At 43.9% G+C, this 22245-nt stretch overlaps 1 protein-coding gene across 4 annotated transcripts in view; it reads right to left on the bottom strand.

Moving 5' to 3' along the window:
* Positions 1–11453: 11453 nt before the first annotated feature.
* Positions 11454–22245, bottom strand: part of ZCCHC2 (zinc finger CCHC-type containing 2) — a 43995-nt gene continuing 33203 nt past the window's right edge. For 2 of the 4 annotated variants that reach the window (XM_063400759.1, XM_063400778.1), the window contains 6 exons: positions 21468–21606; positions 19901–19965; positions 18943–19037; positions 16907–17035; positions 14724–16232; positions 11454–13733 (listed from right to left, as the gene is read on the bottom strand). In XM_063400759.1, the coding sequence (XP_063256829.1) occupies positions 13666–13733; positions 14724–16232; positions 16907–17035; positions 18943–19037; positions 19901–19965; positions 21468–21606 (2005 nt within the window). In that variant the 3' untranslated portion in view covers positions 11454–13665. The remainder of the gene's footprint in view (positions 13734–14723; positions 16233–16906; positions 17036–18942; positions 19038–19900; positions 19966–21467; positions 21607–22245) is intronic. The other 2 variants (XM_063400770.1, XM_063400788.1) reach the window with 1 other exon arrangement.

The following is a 22245-nucleotide window of genomic DNA, read 5'->3' as shown; positions in this document are numbered from 1 at the left end:
AGCAGGAGCCAGCGCACACCAGCAGTTTTCAGCCTCAGGATGTTTCCCTTTGAACAGCTTGACAGCAAAAGCTTTCATCCTGGAGAAGCCTGACTTGCATCTGCGGCTCGTCCGCCCGTCTCACTGGGATTTGCACACCAGTGGCTAAAGCCTGGCTTTGGCTTTAGGGTCGAGTGCTTGAGTGGGGTGGCTCTGCCGAGGTGGCCTCGCCCCGGCTTCAATCCCCTGCCTGAAAGGTCTCACAGGACAGCCCCGGATATACGGGATGCCTCATAGCTGAATTGCACCTTGGCAAAGCAGCTTAGTATTCATCCTTCGGGGCCAATTGCTGGCTATCATACAGAGCAGGGGCAATTTATGAGGAAGAAAAGGCATCCTTCTGAAAAATAAAGTGGCTTGGGTTTTTTCCTCTCCAAGAAGCCTGTGAGGCAGAGTGACAGCATGCATGAAGAGAACATTTATGCAGAGGAGCAGCATGGCCTATTTAAGAGCAAAGTGAAAGAGCAATTATTCTGCAGCTCCATTCTGATGTAAACCAAAAATAAAAAATGTCGGGACTCAGCAAAAGGACCACACACAGCCAAGGAAGCAGCACTGGCAGTGGGGGGTTACACTGGCAAAGGGACCCTGAGTGGGAAGCAAATGAGTGCTCAGGCTCCCACTCACAAAATCGCCAACCCAGGGTTTGCAGGAGCAATTGCCATGAGTAAGAGCATTAAAACCCCTCTGCGAGCAGGCTGGAGGCAGTAGGGAATCAAGCCAATTACTGTTGCACTCATTTCTCCATCCAGGAAGTCAGGGCTAACTCTGCCCTCTGTTTCTGGCCAGCTGAGCCTGCACAGCCAACGCTGCACCTCAGACAAGGCACGTGGCAAAGCTGCCCTTAAGTCCTATAGGCACAATCCAGCACCCCTTAGGAAAAGACTTTGGAAGCCTTTGCAGAAGCCACCACCAATTTAGGGTAAGACAGAGTCATCAGTTTTGCCTACAGAACAGCTATTTCCTCATTTTTTACTTTGACCCTTAAAGGAGATTTTATTTATTCAGGTTTTCAGAGAGGGCAAGAGGAGACTAAGCTTAAGGGACAAGGGCGCCTGATTTGTTACACAGGTTTCTGAGCAGAAACCTCACCAAGATGAGCAAGAACAGCTCACAGTGGCAAAACACCTGCAAGTTTCAGCACAGTTGGCCCTTCATCCCCACTTACACCCTCCACTCTCTGCAGTGTTGATGTACAGTGGAATTCCCTGACCCTGTACATCTGAAAAGTGATTCTTAATAATGGACCTGCACCTGTGAACTCTGAAGTCCTCAAAAGCAGACTCCCAGAGTACCCTGCTAAATAGCTGCCAGATAGCTTAAAGTTAGCTCTCCTGAAGTCCAGGGTAGCAACTTTGCTCTCCTTTTTCCTCATGACACTGAGAAACAAAGTCAGCCATTTCATGATCGCTGTGGCCCAGCATCACACCCAACACAAGCCTTTCTCATGCACCTTGGGGCAGAGGGGCCAGCTGCGTGTGGCTGAGCTCTGTTGTGAGCCCCATCCCACAGCCATCAAACAGGCTGGGCTCAGGAGCATGGATGTAACCCTGGGCTCCCAACACCAGCTGGACACATTTCTCCCAGAGCAAATGCCTGCTGCAGAGGAGAGGATTTAAGCTTTCAGCTTCCCACTGTTGTTTACAATCAGTGCCAGGGGAGACAAAAGCATCTCTGTGTCTCATGGAGCCATGGAAGTAATTACCAAGAGAATTCTTCAGTGCTCAGATAACTTGAATGTTAAGACCTTTCTACATAATGTAGCTACCTCCTTGAGTCATGGTCCGTAAACTCAGAAAGAGATGGAAAAATCCCCATGCCACAAGCATCCCCACAGCTGGATACTGGGAGAATAGGAGAGCTTTCCCTCTGAGTAAGACAGGGAATGAGGCACGTGGCTGCATTCACCCTTTCTCCAGGAACAGGTTTAGAGCAAAGGAAAAAGTGCTACAAAGAGAAGGGGAGTGCACAGCACCAGAGGCAGAGAGGAGCCCCATCAGAAGCAGTAGTGTCAAGCTCAGCTGTCAGACTCCAGCAGGTGAGCCTCCATTTGGATGCATTTCCATTTGTAGGTAGTACTACTGAGGGAAAAATTGATAAAAATAGATAAAATTGGAAATCGGTGGATAGTTCATCATTTTGCCCATTGGTTCCCCTGTAAAGGACATGCAGCAAGGCCCCCTTCAGCTGCCTGTCCCTGGGTCTCTCACTGCCACCAGGTTCAAGACATACAGGAGACATGCACACGTCTGGAGAGGCAGCTGAAGGCCTGCTGGGATGCACCAAGGTTCCTCAAATGATGCTAGACATCTGTACCTGCACTGCCTTAATCCAGCCCCCTGTCTACAACAATAAAAGAGCATTAAGTAGGACAGGAGGAGATAGCAGCTTACCAAAGAATTGCAGTGATAAATATCAAAGGGGAGTGTCCCATAGCTCTTTCTTTGCCTGCTTAAAAAGGACATTTGTATCAGTGGTGAGAATGACAGGCCTGTCATAAGACCTCTAAGACCTGGCAGCACTGGCTGGGCTGGGGCAGGAGATGAAGACGTATTCCCACCTCACCAGCATTCACTGGGAGCTGCTGGAGACACAGAATCCCAGAATATTCTGAGTTCAAAGGGATCCACAAGAACTGTTGAGACACACAAGGAAAACCCTTGAAGGCAGGGACAGGGAAGGAGTGAACCTTGTTGCTTGGCTTGTGATTTGTCTGTGTACATTCATCTGGAAGCTTTTGGCTGCTGTTTTCTTTTCAGCCGTCACTTCAGCACGAAGATGTGAAATTTTAAAGGAAAGGAGAATCACTCTCAGACGACCTTCAAACCACAAGTTATAGTTTCATTTAAAACAGTAAAAAGAGATAAGCCTGGCAGGGAAGGACAGCCTCAACCCCTAATGCTGGTGGCAGCTTCAGAGGTCCTCCAGCCCAGGCAGGTGGCCCAAGTAGCTCAGGGAGGACAAGAAGGCAGTTTCCAGGCTGAGGAAGCAGGACAAGAGCACTGCTGAGCCACTGAGGCCCACCTGTTGTGCTGGGTGAGATTTCCACCAGTGCTCGTGTCCAAGCCTCGTGCTTCTCCTGGGCTGCAGCACAGCCAAGTTTAGCCCTGCTTTGACCCTTGGGCAGCAGAAGGATCCAGAACACACCTGTGCTTCCACCATGTGCCACGCCAGTCTAGAGCTCAGCCACCCTCGTGCTGCCCACTAAGCTCCAGAGACCACCTTGCCTATGCCCGAGCTTCCACTTAAATTCCACAACAAACCACAGTGACTGTCCAATGCCCCATGGACACAGGCAGGCCTTGTCTCCCCACGGGTGTGAAGACAAGGGCAATCTCCTTGATGCTCAGAAGAAACTGAATCTGAAGAGAGAGTTTGTCTCCAACTGAATTTTTGAACTTTTAAATCCCTTTGAGCTGAAACATGACATTATCCAAACAGAACATGACGCTATAATAAACAACACGGAATGAAAATACATAAACTAATTAAAAGTGAAATAACTTACAGCCAGTGAAACCCAAAACAAAAGGATGGAGCAAGGTGATTGTGGATACACTGAGGCACACAAACAGCAGAATATGAGACTCACAAGGAGATGAAATAGAGGGAAACCACAGGAAAATGGCATGGCCAGGAAAGACAAAGTGTTGTCCAAATCACCCAGCAGCAGGCCTGGAAGCAGGGATTTTGTGGCTGATCCCATTGCCTCACTGTGAGAGAAGTGAGGCAAGAACATGGGAAGTGGTGGCACAGTATGGTTTGTGGCCAAAAATTAGCTGAGACCCGACAGAGGCAGCACAATGGAAGAGGAGATGAAGGGGAAAATGACCTTTTTTCATTTGGATAAGTGTGCCCAGCTGAGCCCAGGCTGTTCCTCACAGGTGCTATTGCACACCCCACTGGCGAGAGCCCAGCCAGAATCACTCTGCTCTCCACAGATAAAACAAAGGGCAGGCAAAGCCCTAGACTGGCAACAAGGAGCCTGTAGGATTAGAACGTCTCTGGCAGTAAACAAACCACCACTCAATGCATTTGCATTCACATTTGTGAGGCAGCACCACAGCATTACTGCTGCTCCTTTTCTCAGGGAGGGAAAAGTGACATCTTAGACCCCAAGTGCTGACAAGCGCAGGCAAGTGATTTTTCAGCTGAGACTACAGTATCTGTAAATTAGAGAAATCTATTTTGCTTTCTTTGATAAGGCATCTGCAGACTGAGGCCAAATCTGCCCTCTTTCCCCTGTCCCTGCTGCCTGAGGCACACGATGTAATACCTTATTTTAACAGGTCTCCCGTGAGCAGTGAAATCCACACCCACACGGTTTGGTGGCTTCCACACTGCTGCAAGCCCTCGTCCAGAAGGGCGCACAGCCCTGTCTGCTCGGCCGGGGGAACCCAGCCGGCTCAACCAGCACCAGGTTCCCTTGGCTCTCCCTTTGTTGCATGACAGAAATCAGTTCCAGAGTCCCTGGGACTGAATTTGAACCTGAACCAGCCTTAAATAAACGATATTGGGTGGCTCTATTAGCTGCATTTTAGTCCGAGTCTTTCCATCTTTCCTTCCCTCTCCCCATCTGTGATCTTCCCTCTGTAAATGAGGTGAGCTGTCTTTATTTAGCGCTGTTTTTGAGTGCAGATACAGAACCTTAAGAAGGAAACCTTGACTTACCTGGGAGGGGTTTTAAGACAGCCCATTGCAGAAGGGGCCTCCCCCGAGACGAGGAGGGGATTGCCGGGGGACGCTGAGGGTGCCCCCGGGGGACGCTGAGGGTGCCCCCGGGGGAGGCAGCGCGGCCTGCCCACAGCCCCGGGCAGAGCCAGCAGCTCTGCGCCATCGGCAGCCCCGGAGCAAGGGCAGCAGCGGGGCAGGCCCAGGGGCTGGGCAGGAGCAGCAGGACAGGGAAGCGCCCAAAACACGGCCCTGAGACCGCCCTGGGGAGACCCGGCCGGCACTGAGCCAGGGACGAGGCACACGGACAGCGCCAAAGCCCCCGGCTGAGCTCCGCTGCGGCCGCCGTGCCCGGGGGAGGCTGGGCGGGCTCATGGGGGCCCATGGGTGCTCCCAGGGCCCGGCTGTGCAGCAGCTTTGCCCGGCTTTCCCCGTGCTTTGCCCAGCAGGACCCCGCTGGTGCCTGCCCTGCCCTGCCCTGGCCTGCCCTGCCCTGGCAGCGGTGCGGCGCAGCCCCCGCCCGGGCACGGCTCCCCCCACACAGCCCGGCCTGGGCCGCCTTTGAACCCTCACGGTCCCCTCTCTCAAAGGCACGGCCAACTGTAAAAATAATATCCTGGCATGGATGGAACAATGGGGCACAATATGCAAACACCTCAGCAGAGCAAAGCGAGGCTCTGTGCGGCTCGAGAGAGAGAGAGAGAGCGTTTGAACCGAAATTAATTTTGTTTAATTTTATTAAAGAACCGAGGGCGCTTCCCAGCTTTTAAGTGGCAACAGGAGGAGCTTGGCACGTCCCTTCATCAGAGACAGACGGGAAGAGCTCGAGGACCAAAGGGAAGAGAGCATATGGAATGTGTTACACATGTCTGTCATTGAAGTAAGGAGCTTTAAAGAGTTCAGAAGGAAACTAGATACATTTCCAAACAAAAAAAGGCTGAAAAATACAGGGTGAGTGACAATGCCCAGTGGGGAGGGGAGAGGGCTCCTATCGCCATCCCTCTGACTGAGAAAGCCTGAAGCACTAAAGCCTTTTGAATGTGGAAGTTGTCCAAAACTGGTTAAAGATGTGCACTGAAAGATGAAACTTTAGGGCGTTAATCAAGAAGGCATTTTTTGGAAATTAAAAAAGGGCCCAAATAAATGGTTTAACCTTCTAGGAGCCCACATTCTGGCGATACACACCATTGGAAATGTCAGGCTGGCTTGACCTACTGCATCCTAACCCAGGCTCCACTTGCTTGCAGCAAGACCACTGGCTAGGTGCTTTTAAAAAAAGGTCAAAAAGCAGAAACAATTGACATTTGTGAATGAAGCTCCTGCAGCATGGACCACTAGCATGGCTCACAGCACCTACTTCTCTGCCAGCAGGAGCAGCAGGACCCTCACCCACCCATGTGCAAATCAAATCCTGCTCTGAAGCGCTGTATACGTCACCTGCCACTGGCCAGGAGGCGGCATCCCCTGCCCAAGGGGTCCCAGGTGCTCTGGAAAGAGCAGGGAGGTGAGGGCAGATCTCCAGCTAAAGGCAGGTTGAGATGTAACCTGCAAGCCACAGGATGGTCCCTGCTGAAGTGAACTGAACACCTCCTGCTTCTGTTTCTTTGCTGATGGGGCTGTTGGTGCAAGTGAAAACACAGCTCACACAGGTGCCCAAAAAAGCTTCAGAAACTTTTCAGAATGCTGATGATGTTCAGAATGCTGAACATCATCAGCATTCTCTTTCTTCAAGTTCCCGTGCCAGGGTTTGGGCAGTGGTCCCTGCATCCTGAGCCCCAAGGCAGAGTGCTGACCAGGGCGAGAGTGCTCTGCTCCTGCCAGGCCTGCACTGGGCAGTGAAGCACAGCACCTTCCCATCAGTTGTCCCATGCAGGCATCAGCATTAGGAACCTGCTGGCAATAGACAGCAACAAAAGTATTATAATATTCCCCTCCACAGTCAAGGACAAAACTTAGGAAAGTGCTGTTGTTAGTCTCCAGCAATTTGGCTAGACATCTCTGGCTTGGACAAAGTGACAGCTTTGTCACCTCAGGGCAGGTGCCCTCCCCAGCAGTGCTGGAGGCATGACAGCCTTTGGGAATCAAGCTTTAGTTGTAGAGTATCCAAGCACATTTCCTTTCCTGTCTAACTTTGAATTAACATCCTGTTCTTTGCCTCCTCCAACTAAGAACATGCTAGAAATGAGACATCCTTCTTCACAAAGGAAGAAAAATGTGTTTTCAGTGCACAGTGCAAAGTCCCAGCTCCCGCTTAGCTGCCTTTGCAATGGCAGGCACAGGCTCAGACTCTGATAGCTACCCTCTTGCACTGGTTGTTGTATTTTGAATTAGCAAGTTGTACTATCATTTGGGAGTTTCCCTATCACAGATTAAAGCATTTCAAATGGCCCTCCCTGTTCTTCATAACAATGTTTAAGCCATGAACCATAACATTACAGTCTGTCACCTTCATCGTGTGCATGGTTTTAGCACACCTGGGAAAGAGACTTAGAAAGGCTAACCAGGGCAAAAGTGAGATGAAAAAAACCCCTTGTCAAACACATAAATGAGAAAAAAAATCCAAGGGAGACAACACCCAGAAGAGCGTCTTAGCTAGCTCTGTGTAGCCATAACAATTATGAACAGTGTAAAGTTTTGAATGTATTGTTTATTGTTCTAGTCTGTCCCTCGTCCACATAACTCAGCCCTATGCAGATTGCTGGAAGGGCTCATCTTCTCTGCTGTGTGCCTGAGCTGGCCAACTGCACTGTGGTGACATGCAGAATTCAGCTGGGTTTGTACCAAGTTGATGCAGTTACTCTTTGAAGTTCAGTGCTATGAAATTGATCTGAGCTGCCGTAAGGAATCAAGTGATGTGTGGAAATTGTCTCACCCCAATGCCTGTTACTATTCTTTTTTTGGTGCTGCTGTTGCTTTCCCCTGCCCCTCCTCTCCTCACGTTACTGCTCTTTTCATCTGTGATCTTTATTTTGTGTGCTGACAGAGGCTAGGATTTACATGCCTGGTTTGAAATACCCAGGAGTCCTTGTCAGGATGTACCTCAGAGCCAATCTGGTCTTAAAGGAGCAATTAAAGTAAGTCCCAAGACGTTCTCATCCAGAACTCTTGCGACTGCTAAGCTGTCTGCTCTTTTAGTGGTGCATGTACATATCCTGTAAAAAACATTTTAAAGAAAGGTAAGAAGCATTCTGATAGCAACACAGTTGGTTTTATACATTGTATTTACTCAGCCTAGACATGCCATCAGTTTAAAATCTTACTTTTGGTCAAAACAACAAAAAATCTGAAGATGTTGAAATGGCATCAAACTACAAATGATGTGAAATAAGACTATTTTAATGTAATATTTTTTCTAAGAAGTTCCTAAGTAGTATCTTAATACCAAAGCTAAGTGGCAAGTTTGTTTTTAATGCAACAATCCCCATCTTTCTGTAATCACACCCATGACCACTGGTAGGAGTTAATTCTTATCTTTGTATCCATCTTCAACATCCTCTGCCTCAGGAAAAAAAGCATACTTTAAAAGTCAATAAAAATTGGACATTTTAAATCAGAGGAAAGTTCTAAGATGAATGCCCAAGTGATTAAGATACAGTTTTCCTTTTACCAAGTTCAGCACTTTTTCAGCCTGTGCTTTTGTACCTTGTGTTATTGACTCATTCATTTAAGAGTGACCCTGTACACCAGTCAGGGAACACATATCAATATTAAAAATAATAGTTTTATTATGTTCTGTCTCTTGGGCAAAATGTTCCCAAGCATGAGATATTCCAGATAAATGTCTGATCTGTGGACCTTCAGGCTAAGTAGAGAGAGATAAGTAAGAGACATTATCCTCAAAGATAACCAGACTGCCTCAGGAATTACTCCCAGAAAAAAAAAAAAAAAATAAAAAGCTTCACAGTGCTCTGAAAGCAATTCTCATTGTATGAATGCAAGTATCTAGAACCATTTTAATCCTCAACAGTTCTTAAGACACAGCTTTCACATCTGGCTGCAATTCCCTGGATCTTCACTATTTGTTATGACACCTGGGCTATTTTAGCTCTGGTTTGGGTTGGCAGGGACCTTTAAAGGTCATCTAGTCCAACCTCCCTGCAATGAGTAGGGACGCCTTCCACATCAGGTTGCCCAGAGCACTACTCAATCTGACTTTGAATGTTTCTTCTGGGCATCCCATGCCAGTGTTTTACCACCCACAGAGTAAAGAATTCCTTTCTAACATCTAATCTAAATCACCCTTCTTTTAATTTAAATCCATCTTCCTGGTAGGCACCCTTTAATTATCAGAGACCACAATAAGGTCTCCCCAGAGCCTTCTTTTCTCCAGGCTGAACACCCCAGCTTTTCCAGCCTTTCCTCACAGGAGAGGCACTCCAGCCCTCCAATCATCTTTCATGGCCCTTCTCTGGACTCATTCGAACAGGTCCACATCCTTCTTAAGTTAGGGAGCTGTCCCAGAGCTGGACACAGTACTCCAGCTGGGATCTCACCACACAGGAGTAGAGGGGGAGAATCACCTCCCTCAATCTGCTGGCCACACAGTTACCAGGTTTATTTTTTTGAGAGGTAACAAGTAGTATATTCATCATGTGAGAAAATATATAAACATGAGAAAACTCAGCAGAAACAAGCATTACAAAACCACAAGCCAAAGCTTACCTAGATGGCATGAAGATGCTAAACCCAAGTTAAATGGAAGCATCTGAAATTACCTCAGTTGTTGAAGCATGGTGCCAATAGCACCAAGGTCATGGAGGGTTTGATTACTTTAGAGCTGGACTCAATGATCCTTGTGGGACCCTTCCAACTCAGAGAATTCTGTGATTTCTGTGATCTGAAGTGGTACCTCAGAAGTTCCCATATAACCCACTGGTGGAGTTATGCTGCCACCTATTGTGAGGATAAACCTGACATTCATTATTTTGCTAGGTAACGTTTGCAATAATTACCACTTGTCTTTCTCTTTTTTGTATTTTTTGTATTAGAAGTACTTTCTTCTGAAATATATGCTACTGATCAATGCTGGGTAAGAGGCTGCAGGCACAGATGGCCTTTCAGCAGGACCCAACACAGGTGTTCATACATTCTGATCTCTTATCTACCACAATGTACAGTTTAATTTGCCTCTGTCTGCTGCTCTCAGCTCAAAAGCTGGTCCAAATGCTCCGATCAGTGGTTGAAGAACGCCACCATGGGCAGAGAGGCGACGTGCTCTTCCTTCCTCCCTCATGCCAGGAGCACAGGACTCTCCATGGGTTAGTTCCACAAAACTGAGACAGCCCTTGAGCTCTAGTACAAGCTCATGACTGTGCCTTTAGGACATGTCTTCTTCCCCCCAAGCACAAGGGCAGTCCACGTGGCCTGTATGGATATTGTGCCTGACTCCAGTAGCTGCACTTACCAGCCCTGAGCAGGGAGCTCTGTTGCCCAAAGCTGATTTTTTCTGCACACAGAATTTAGGCAAATTTATTTCAGGAGAGGAGCCTCAGAAGGCCAGGCCAGCACACCTCCACAGGCTCACACCATGAGCAAAGCTGGAACTATGATAGTACATCTGCCTCTTGAAAACTGAAGTAGCTTGGCACTGGTCAAGTTCTCAATGTACCTTTCCCCACCTTTTTACTTCCCCTCTGCCTTGGCACAACACAGAGATGCTCTGTTCCTTCACCTCTCCAGTAGTACCAGGTAAGCCAAGACCTAGGCACTAGGCCATCCCTACCATCTTAAGCTCACTTAGGAGTCACTCCTGGACAGCCTGGATAGCTGCTCAGGCCAACCAACTAGTGGGATTCTCCCATTTATCTTTTGGGCATTCAGCAGCTTCCAAGGCATTCAGCGGGAGAGAGAATCACTGGAGCTGCAGCTGGAGTGAAACCTGATTGCATGGACAGCAGTGGTGCAGCCAGAGTGGAGAGCCAGGTGCACTGGAGTGCAGTCAGCTCTCCAGCAAAACAAGCACCACAAGCACGAGGTGTTTCTGCTGTTCGCTGTGCCACTTCTGAACTGAGCCCAGCCAGGATCTGTCCAAGTCAGGGCTGCCTGCAGCACAGAGGCAAACGAGTACACCAGCAACTCAAGATGGCACTGTAAGTCACAGATGGTATTTTCAGAGTAGTGTCACAATTTACAAACTCCTTGGACAAGTGTTTGCACTCTCTTGAGTCCAGGGAAGGGACATAGGGCACTTGCAGTAATGGAAGCTGTGCGATGGTGTTTGTGTGATTCCTGGGTTCAATACCGCACCATAATTACGGGGATTGTCCTGAAAAAAAAGAGGTTGGGTTCATGGGCAACTTTCAGCCTCATCACCTGAAGTGGTTTCTCCACAAGTAGGTTGTTCTGGAGAGTAACCTGGGATAAAAACCCAAGACAGTCGGTGGCTCTCGGCTCCACAGATAAACTGCAGCTAAGCAGTAGGAATTAGGAGCACTCTTTACAGCAGAGTGAGATGAGAGACCGCAGTACCCTTCTCTTCCTAAGTACAGCCCGAGCACACCCAGACACTGCACTGCCATCACACCCTTCAACTGCCCTCCAATCAGGCACATTTGTCTAAGCTTCTTCCCTACTCCAGCAACTCCTGTTGCCCTTCCATGTATTTCAGAAATAGAAGATCTCACCTCCTGGTCACTACATGACTAGGACACATTATTTGCATGGCAGTAAAAAGAAAAAGCATGTTTAACCTGGATTTTAGTCCAAATCCAGGAGCCATCTGGTTAGGATAGGCCTACCTGTTCTGAAAGGGCTGAAGTCCAAGTCCTGCTCTATTGCACAAGGATAACCTATTTCTGCCAGGAGATCTCCTAGATCTTAAAGAAGTTGAAATCGAGATACAGTATCTTGACTTCAGACATGAGACTGACCTCAGTTTAAGTCAAATACTCTCGGCTTTGCCTCAAAAGTGACAAATTCCAACCAGAATGGTAGCTTTCCATGATCCCATCCCCATACCCAGCAGCAGTGATTCATCATTCTCAGTGATAAAGGACAGTACATGCACACAGGTACTTTTTTTCTTTTTTTTTTATTGCTGTTAATTCAAGGAAAAAGGTTGCATAAAATCCAATCTCTTCTAGAAATATAAGTGACCTTTCCAGTACATTTCAAATATCAAAGTATATGGTAAACATACAAATAAAGAGAAGGTAACATACCTCCTATTTACAGTACAGTATTTTAAATCATAAAATAAGTTCCATAAAGTACAACTGGCAGGTAATTCACAATACAAGTCCATTGGTGGTTTAACACCCTCACTTCAACTCAAACGCAGTTCATTCATTTCAAGTGGTCCAAAAATACCCAGATCAAATAAAAATTTTAATCAAAATAATTTTCATTTACTACTTAAACTTTTTTTTTTATTTTTTTAAATTAAAGCTTTCATCTACCTCCCTCCCATTCCCCTCCCCCCCAAGAAAAAAGTTTCAAAATGTACACTGGTGCTATAAATATAAATGCTACCTATGAAGAAATGTAGTAATCAAGCTTTTTTTTTTTTCTTCAAGTTTTTTGTTTGTTTAGCAATTTATTAGACGGTTGAACCAAAGATTGATTTATATTTCATCCCTCTACTGGACACTGGGTCTGATTTTAAGAAAAAAACATTTCTGCCATGAACTGTGAGGAATGCCAAACCCTATGGATATACAGTGGTAGTTGTTCATCGGTGTTGAATGCAGCAGTCAAAAAACACACTCGTCTTCCAGATAACCTCAGTGCACTTTAGGAAATCAAATATTACCTGGAAGCAATTTAGTACATATATTGGCTTTTAAAAATAAAATAAAAAATACAGCAGCATTAAACTTACTTACTCATGATACTGACATGTTTAATACCATCTTAACACTCATTTCAGTCTTTCACATTATACCGTAATTACGCATAGTGGTAAATTGTTATAAAATAGTGACTTTTCTATTTGGTAGACAGGTTCTAATACTAATACCTGACTATTTTGTAGAAAACCATAGCTTTTGTTCAGTTTGAAAGAAAACATTTACATTCTAAGTACAATGCAACACTGTAATAGTTTAGGAAAAAATATTCAATCAAGTAATGTTCATTCTGTGTTGACACGATGTAGAATAGCTTTAAAAAAGGAAAAAATGCTGTCAACTTTCATGACAAATGCAAACACACTGAATACAACATTCATACCATTTTTTTCACCTTTGTTGCTGAACATACAGGCTAAAAAGCTACAAGGGAAGAAAAATCTGTCAATTTAAGCTCGTTCATTTAAATCTGTTCCAGTCCACAAAGTTTCAGCCCCTTCCTGCTCTATGTATTTTCATTTGTTTGGGCCTCTTGAGAGCTGCGTATCTGTATTATTATCAGGTATAATACACATACAGTATCATGTTTTCCTTTGGACTCTGCTAATAGGATGTTTGAACATCTCCCCTCAACTCATGAGCATTAAATTTAGAGTACGGGCAGGGTCTGTATGAACTGCTAAACACTCATGCAAGTCCAACGAATCCACGTGGACAACCAGGGAAAGGAAAGAAAAGAAAACAGCAGCATAAGGAGAAGAGAGAGGGAGGGAAGAAGATTGTGGTGGGGAACATGACCAAGTTTCTTCTTTCACCATATGGCTGCTCCACCAGTGATGTCAGAGGTCAGAGGAATTTATTTTGTTTTTTAAACTGCAGTAAACATTGCACATGTCTCAAGTCTTCAGTGCAAAAGCATGGTTCGAATGCTCTGATTGTTTGGCTGTGTGTGTGAATTACATGCATTACGCAAGCCTCTTGTAGAACCAGGAGGAGACCAGGGACTCAGCTTTCTTCTTTTGTACGGAACAGAGGTGCAAAAGCAATGAAAAATTCCAAAAGAATATAAAACCGGGAATGTCCCAAAACACATAACCAACCTCCCCCTCCCACACACACCTTCCCCAGTTTCCCAAGCTTCAGTTTGAGTAGGCAATGTTTACTTGTTTCAGTCTGCAGAATCCAAGGTATCATTGGAAGGGGGAGGGGGAGGTGCGTATCTCAGTCTGTAAGTGCCTAAAACAGGAAAGAGAACTACTAAGTCACTGCTCACAATTAAAATGGATTACAAAACCACTACAAGGTATCAAAATGGACATGCTCTTCAAAAGGCACTATCATCCTCCAGTCTTTTAAAGTAGGTCCTCAGACTATCCTATTTTCTTTCATCCTCTTGCTAGAACTGAAAGTTTAAAATAAAGATATAGAGTGTAGATACAGGACTTGAGCTCTACTGGAAAAATTAAAAGAAAAGATGGTCCCCATCAAGGTTCATCTTTCCTGTTCTGGTCCAATCAAAATATTAAAGTCAGAAAGGGAACAGGGGCGGGAATCAAAAACAGCTTGTGCTCGATGCAAACCCTGCATTTTCCCCATTCTTCAGGACAGAGAGAGAAATGGAGGCTACTCCTTTTATATTTAGCTCCAATCGCTTTCTGCCTTTTTTGCTGCAACTCATCTGAAAAGTTAAATGCATTGTATGATGGGACACAGAAGGATGGCTGATCGTGTAAAGGTAAGCCCTAGAAAACTTTAAATATCAAATGGCCAGTCTATTGGTTTTTCTTTCAATTCTCAGAAGTTTTAGGAATCCAAGGTCATATCATATACAATAATTGATATCTTTCCCTTTCTGCCAATGAAGTCTCTCAAAAAGTGACCCCACTGGATGGGAAAAATGAAAAAACATGCAAGTCTCAACATAATGTCAAAACCAAACCAGTGAAAAAAGAATGACAATTTAGGACTAGTATCATTTGACTTTCCAGCTCTGAACCCATTTTCAACTTCACACTGTGAACCCCGTTCCCTCGCACTGTTCTACAAGATTTTCAGGCAGAGATAGGATACTTTGCAGTTTTAGAGCAGGTCACTAGTGCACAACCATTTACACGAAACATACACACGCACGCACACCTTTCTGCAAGACCAGAAACAGCACATTCAGAAAGGTAAAGAGAAACTGCTAAACTCAAAAGCAAGTCCGCTGGGAGTTATCATGATTACCTTGTTGACTGGCCTCCATGGATGACTGCTTACAGTCCTGCGCATAGTGTCCACTTACACCACAATTGTAACATGAAACGTTCCCGTTCTTCTTGGGTCCCGACCCATTTGTGTTGGCAACTACGTTAGGTGCTGGATATACAGGATAGAACCTCCCAAATCCTGCCATCTGCTGCATACCATAGTTGGCTTGGCTCCCCATCACTGGGTCATGCATAAGCCCGTTTGCATACGGAGACTGAGGCAGGAAGAACGGAAGTTGTGTTCCATTGCTTTGATGTGCTTGATTGAGGTAGCTGCCATTGCAAAGTGATGGCAGAGTGAAGAAAGATGGAACTCTGTAGACTTGTCCATGAAGTGGGTTATGATAAAAATAGCTATTAATCTGAAGGCTGCCATTGGTCCCACAGCTACACCTACGTCCACAAGAACCGCAAGGGCCAGATGCCAGCTGCTGCGGAGGTAACATTGTCCCGTTAGTGTTATTATTCCCAACAGCGTTTATGTAGGATGTGCTGTCACTCTGTGCAGTGCTGTGTGTTAGAGCGGGGCTCGGGCTGGGGGCAGGGCCTGGCGTGTGTGTCGGGATTGCAGGAGGAACAGTGGACTGGACCTGACCAACGCCGAGGCCAGCGGACTGAGGTGGTGAGGAAGTTGCTCCAGTGCTCAGCACGTTTGTATTCTGGTTGGGCAACACACTGGTAGCGTGAGGGCTGCCTGGCAAAGTGTACGAAGCTGGTGGAGGTGGTGGTGCTGCTGTGGAGAGACCAGCTGCTGGAAGAACTACCTTAAGATTGGTAGGCTGAGGGATTGCTCCTGGGTTTCCCTCAATGTGAGGCACCATTTGATTCAGTCCTACCACCTGGGATGCAGATTTTGTGATGGGATCCGTAGTAGGAACTGGGGATCCTGGGAAACTACCTGGATTGTGGACTGGGATAAAGGCAGTATTTGGTGATCCAATACTTAAGTTTCCTGTCGGCTGCTGTGGTCCATTAACTGTGCAACTTTCTGATGATCCCTGTGGAGAGGGGATTTTCAACCTATGTATTGCCAAATGCAAAGCAGGGCTACCAGGCTGGACAGAATGTGGAAGGAAGGAGGATGGGACTGGCAAAGGGGAAGCCATGAGCTCAAGGCGTTTCTCAGGTTCACCAGAGGTCACTGGGCCCATTCCCGCAGGAGGGGAATTCGCAGACTCTCTCACCGGCGAGACAGCGACGGGTGTGGTAACCAGCATTCCCATGGTTTTACCATCTGCAGAGATGGGTGGTGGGACAACTGCTTCAGGCTTCTGGGCAGCGCTGTGCATCACACAGTGTAAGGCAGGCATGAAGGAAATATGCTGAAACTTTGCATTCAAAGGATCTTCTGAAAGGCTCCCATTTTCATTATTCACTGAAGAGATCTGAGCAGATGATTTGTTCATATTTGATGAACTGACAGCACTGTAGCCTGTAAACCTGGTTGTATTTTGATTCCCAGAGTCCTCAGAATTGCTGTCTGTATCTGTGGGGACAAAAGCATTTGTCAGTCAGAATGAATCTCAAGCAACAGAGAATCATGTCCTGGGCTCATTTACCCATATAAAACCTATTGAGTCTGATGACATGAATGATAGTTATGTCTTTCCAAACTGTGACAACTTGGAGATTCTTTTCATTCATCCAAATTAAGCTAGGTCCATCTTCATGGCTTGCCTATATCCACCTGCCCAACTAGCTACTGTGTCTTTGACTCGTGTATCTGCAAATGTGAAGAGTAGGACACAGAGTGAATTACTGATTTGCATCTCTCTAGAAAGATATTAACACAGCTTATTAAAATTTAGAAGGAAGGCAAACTGTCAGTACAAAAAGACAGAGCTCCCGGACACGCCACACATAATTTCATATAAACCCAGTCCCTTCCATGCCAAAGTTTTCCACACAATTGTACTGTGGAAATGTCTCAAGAGAGCTGTATCGCTGAGGCCAAAAAATTATGACTTATGTTTAGTAACCTAAAGCTCTGTGGTATTTAAATGGTGCTAGAAGCCCTCAAACCACCCAGTCATGAAATCCACAAAGTAAAATATATTCTGTGGCTAGCTCAGAAAACAAAGTACCTAATCAAACTGAAAAACTAACCAAAATAAATGCAAGAAAGAGATTAGTCTAGGAATAAAGGTCCATAAATACAACCTCTGTCTTTTTCTTCTTCACTATCAAAGCTTTCCCGCCCATCATGTCGTGGACTAGAAGGAGAGCTGTAACTTTCAGATGATGTTTCTCCACATGTATCGTGGCCAGATCCAGCATCCAAATTCAGATCTAAAAACACAAATTGTCAGTTTTATTTTTGATCTCAGTGTATGGAAGTGAGGTTATTTTGGTTTTCTCACATTTCAAGCTAGCTGAGATTTTTGCCTGTTCCTACTTAATTGCATCTGTCCCCTGTATTCCTATCACTTCCATTCCCAGCACTCAGGACTGGTCTCATCCCTAAATTTGTGATGAGTGAATCCTTGGTGTTAAAGAAGGTGATCCTGAAAATTGGTATTTATGCAAAGCAGAGAAAAGAATGATGATCCTGAATGATTCCTGTGATGTTTATACCCGGCTGTACTACAGCCCTGATTCCCTCTGAGCGGCAGCGATCCAGCACTTCTGCTGGCAGAGCTGCAGCGCTCCTTGGTGACCCCAGCACAGGCAGAAAGCTAACTCAGCAGGACACAGCAAAACAACGCACCACAACTCATTCTTCTAGAACAGGCTCTAACAAACTCTGTCAACAAATCCTGTTTAAAGAAAAAGAGGTGAACTGAAAAAGTGGTTTTCAGAATTCTGAATGGATCACAGGACACTCCTTTGCTGGAGACCAGCTTTCAGGGCGGGTAACTGCTATAGTTTGGCTTTCAAGTTCAGTCTCACAGGGGAAGAAGACTGACAAATTCACCCTCTCTCAGCATCTATGACAGACACTAGCTGGAAACCTCAGCTCACAAAACCTTGGTTAGCAAAACTTCAGGACAAAAATTAGAACATTATAATAATAATAATAATAATTTATAAATAAAATAATTTTTACCATTTTTTATTGCCATTAAAAGTTTAACATGTTTGGATGGCTCATCAAAAAGTTGCCTTAATGCTTCAATTCTTGAAATAATTTCCTGGATTAAATCCATAATTGCTTAAATTATTTTAACAAGTACTTTGAACATCTGATATAACCTTAACTATAGCTTGCCAAAATTGTTCTAGTTTTGCTAAGTTTGTGAACAGTGAGTTCTTAAAGTTTTAGTCAAATGCTGTTTGTAGAAGGTAAAAACACCTGCCCATAAAACATGTAAATAATTTAGAACAGGATCCAGCTGAAACTCTGCAAGGTAAGAAGCAGTGAGAAAAGAAAATGAAAGCTTCATCAAGATTGTATCACAAGTGGAAGCAGCAGAAAGACAAGGCAGAGTCCTTTCAACACTTAGGCCAATTAGGTGTAGAAAAAGGAAAACTCTTTTTCAACCTTCTGTCATGAGAACTACATATAAGAGAGGCAAGATCACAACTGACATCAGCAATTTAGAAAACATCATGAAGGCAAAGTCAATGGGTAGCACAGACCTTCAGAAATTTGTAATAAAGCTCAGAGACTCAGTTTACTAAAGGAACACAAACATAATTTTGTCTTACAACTGACTAATGTACACAAATCTTGGCCTAGACACTATATTTAGGATTAACCTAACCTGAAAACCCTGCTAGGGCAGCATAAACAGTTGTGTGTTGTAGGTCACTTGGTTTGAACACTACAGTTCATCAATGGAACCAGCACAGGTTTTATACAGGTTTCTTGTGAACCAATCCACAACAGCTGAAGAAACAAGTAGCCACAAAGAGCACACTAATGGCAAGATGCTCCATGTCCACATACTCGGGTAAATTTCATATGCAAGTAACCCAACAGTAGCTGCTTCTGCAATTACTCCACCCCATAAGCCAACTTATGCAGACTTCACTAGTATTTTGCCACCTATGAAGAGACACACTCCAAGCAATTGGATACAGAAGACTGAGTCTAGTGCATTCTATACAGCAAATCAAAGCACGAATTAGACTGCCAATACATTGACTTTCATCAGAACATTTTTCAGACTTGTGCTTTCCCATTTACCGAAGACCTCGAATAAATCAGCTACAAGTTCTGTTTCATACTAACAGCTCTGGAAAAAGCACCTTACCTTTTGCTGTCCCAGTACGGATGTGCTGTGATGCTGCAACTCGAACTCCATTACTCCTGTTAGTCAACCTGCAGTCAGTTTTCTTTGCTTTCTCCCTGTGTAAATAATTTCATGGCTTTTTTGCAAATGCATGAGCACAAATAATCAAACATGAATGAACATGGAATGACACTGGAAACAAAGGCAGTGACTTCAGGCCAGAAGTGTGTATTTAATAGATATAACAACAAATTTAAATAACGAACAATTAAATAGAGGCTGCTGGTGCAATATACCAGGAACTAAGATGCAAGCAGCGTTACTAAACACTATGAATAAAGATCTATATAAGAAAAGACACCGAAAAGGAAATGGTGCAGCAGACAGTAAAGTCATTTTTGAAAGCTGATGTGCGTAATGCAGCCCTACACCAGTCCAGTGTAATATCATCTGGAAACCTGGAAGTGGGCAGAGTATTAGGTAAGGAAGTGCTTTCACTCCTCACAGTGCAGAGTTGTGTAACCTGCAGGAAGTTCTGAAGCCCTCTGATGTGCAAATTATCTTCAATAAGACGTTTCAGCCAGTTACCACCCACTTCATAATGTTAAAGTTTGCCGTCAACCCTCATTTGATTTTCAGTATATTCTGGACAGCTTTACACCTTTTAAGTTTCAAATAAATATAAAGGGAAAAAGGCAATTTAGCACTGGTTAAGAACATACTTCCACTCCTTCATCTTTTTATTAAATGCTAAGCGATATTTTGAGATATTAATGTATTTACTTAAATTGTATTTATCAAGTTACTTCTCTACAGAATATAAAATAAGGATTTTTATGTAGCTTAGCCTCACACTATGAGGCTAAGTGCTCTTCTGCCACCACAGCAAATAAAAGCACTTAACTGACTGCAGACTCTGTTCATCAGAGTGAATGCGTTACATTTCATTTCTGGATTACCAGTTACATTGGAGACTTACTTTTCCAGCTGTGGCTTTCCTTTCTTCTTGCTTACTGTAGACAGACTTCGTTTTTCCACTGTGTGCTAGACAGAAAATACAGACACCAGTCAAACAACAGAACTGGTAATGGAAGCCAAGAAAACACCCCTTCTAGACTGACAGGTGCACAAGTCCAAGAGTAGTGTGCTCACAGGTGCTATAACCACCCAAACAACCACTTGTTCAGTGCATCTGAGCCTGTAAAGTAATGTGTCATGTCCTGTGTTTACACGAGAATCAGCAAAACACTCAGCAAATGACTACTTGCAAATATGTCAGAGATATCAATCAAATTATTGTTTGCATGCTGTTCTTCCTCCAGAGGATAAAAACAAATGTGTTTTATCAAATACCTGCTAAAAAGGCTAATCACCAAGCTTGAGGAGCTACAAAATTTGTTGATATATATTGAATTATTTGATAGTTGGGGGTGGGAAATACATGTGACAAATTATTTGTACATAGTGACAAGTAGGTACCTAGCCTTAAACAGGAGGTTTAAGATGCTAAACTGATCTCTAGAAATACAACATACAAGCACATAAGAAAAAACATAGGACCTACACAATTTTTGAAGTATGCTATTGCTAACTGTTATTAACAACTCATATTTGGCAAGGAAGTAAAATTTATGAAAACTCTGAAATAATCCCTGTCCAAATCACTGTATCTGGACTTCCTTTAAATAGCTTTCCCTCTGCTTTAGTAAATTAACCTTTTTCTTGCCTCAAGCTTGCAGTATTTCAAGCTTTGATGTAGCCTACCATTTCATGTTTAGAAGCCAACCTCAATTCATTACCCTGCTCTATGAAATAAGGAAACTATTTTTGTTTGGCTTACTATTCCACAAATAAGAAACAACAGCCAATTTCCAAACACAAATAAGAGTAATATCAAGCAAATCTAACATTCTGTGCTTTTAATATATAAGGAGTGAGCAAAGTTCTTTCCCCAAATTTCAGTAGTAGGTCATTTTATTTATAAATAATTATTCTGCTTATCTCTATTCACAATGAGATTGAGCACTGAAGAGACACAAATCTCAAGCAAAATGTATATGCATCCATCTATTAGCTTTTTTCAAAGACTATTACTTAAATAATGCAGACAAGATAGAAAGAGTATGTTCAACCTGTTGTACCTACTGTAGCATTAATACAGTTTAGCTACTAACACAGTTTCTAGTTTGTTCCTTGAAATAACAGAAATAGCCCGAGTGTAACCAGGAGTCCTCTCTGATGATAATGCTACAGTAACAGGAAAATGCCTGATGAGAAATTAACATTAGACTTTTCTGATTAATTACATTCTGCTGGGAAATTTTATTTAGAAATCCGTCAAATATTCAGTTTTTTGAGACGTGGTAAGGAATTATGAAGGGTTTTCTAATCAAGGTTAAGTTAGCAGCAACTTCAACACTTATTCAACACTTATTTTGTACAATTTTAGGAGCACTTTTCATCTTTTAAAATTAAATCTCATCATCTGTAGTGGACAGTATTCTCACGTGTCTGAATATGGTTTCAAAAAATAAACAACAACACACCTGGTCAAGTAGGTTAGTACAGTGTTCTGGGTGCTGCTGGACAATACAGCTTTTCCTTCTCCAGTCCACTACCCCATTCTGCTCCGAGTGCTGTATGTTAAGGCTATCCAGTGAAGAACATTTTGCACTGCTAGTGCTGCTGAAAAGAAGAAAAAAAGCCTCAGAAGTTATGCTGATGTCAACAAACCTGCAGGCTTTTCTTATCAACATACACATTTCACATCATGCTGGGAAATTTTACTTTCAGAAAACCCTTGGATTTTCAAGAGATTTAAAATATGTAAATTACAGCAATTCTTGTGCTCTAAAGTTATGATCTGACCATAATTGGAGTTCCTTTTTCATCTGTCTACTATAATTTGATGTAAAATTCAGAACAACAGAATTTGCAGAAAACAGTAATTGAGGAAGGAGTCTCCTTGGATATTTCTACACACAAAAACTTTGCTCTTTTCATACCAGACGTGTGGAAATTTTCCAGATAGAAATGTATTCTGAATTAATTTTTGTTCTTCCTTATCGTTAATGACAAAACTGGAATTACTTTGTAATCCATTTCAGAATTCATTAGATATTTAAAGAAAGCAGCACATAGTTACTGCAGATCATACTGCAGCTGTGCTTGTTTCAATTTCAAAACAGTCAACTTGCTTTGCATTTTTACCTTCAGGAATGCTAGTTTTGAGTAGTGCTGGGAGAGGGGAGTTGCACTTGGCCTTTACTTTGGACTTTATAGTGATTTCCACTGAAGCTTTGTTCTACTGCAGCTGGTCAGATG

The sequence above is a fragment of the Prinia subflava genome, chromosome 1 (genome assembly GCF_021018805.1).
Source record: "Prinia subflava isolate CZ2003 ecotype Zambia chromosome 1, Cam_Psub_1.2, whole genome shotgun sequence".
NCBI classification, from domain to species: domain Eukaryota; kingdom Metazoa; phylum Chordata; class Aves; order Passeriformes; family Cisticolidae; genus Prinia; species Prinia subflava.
This window is presented reverse-complemented; position numbering and strand designations above follow the sequence as displayed.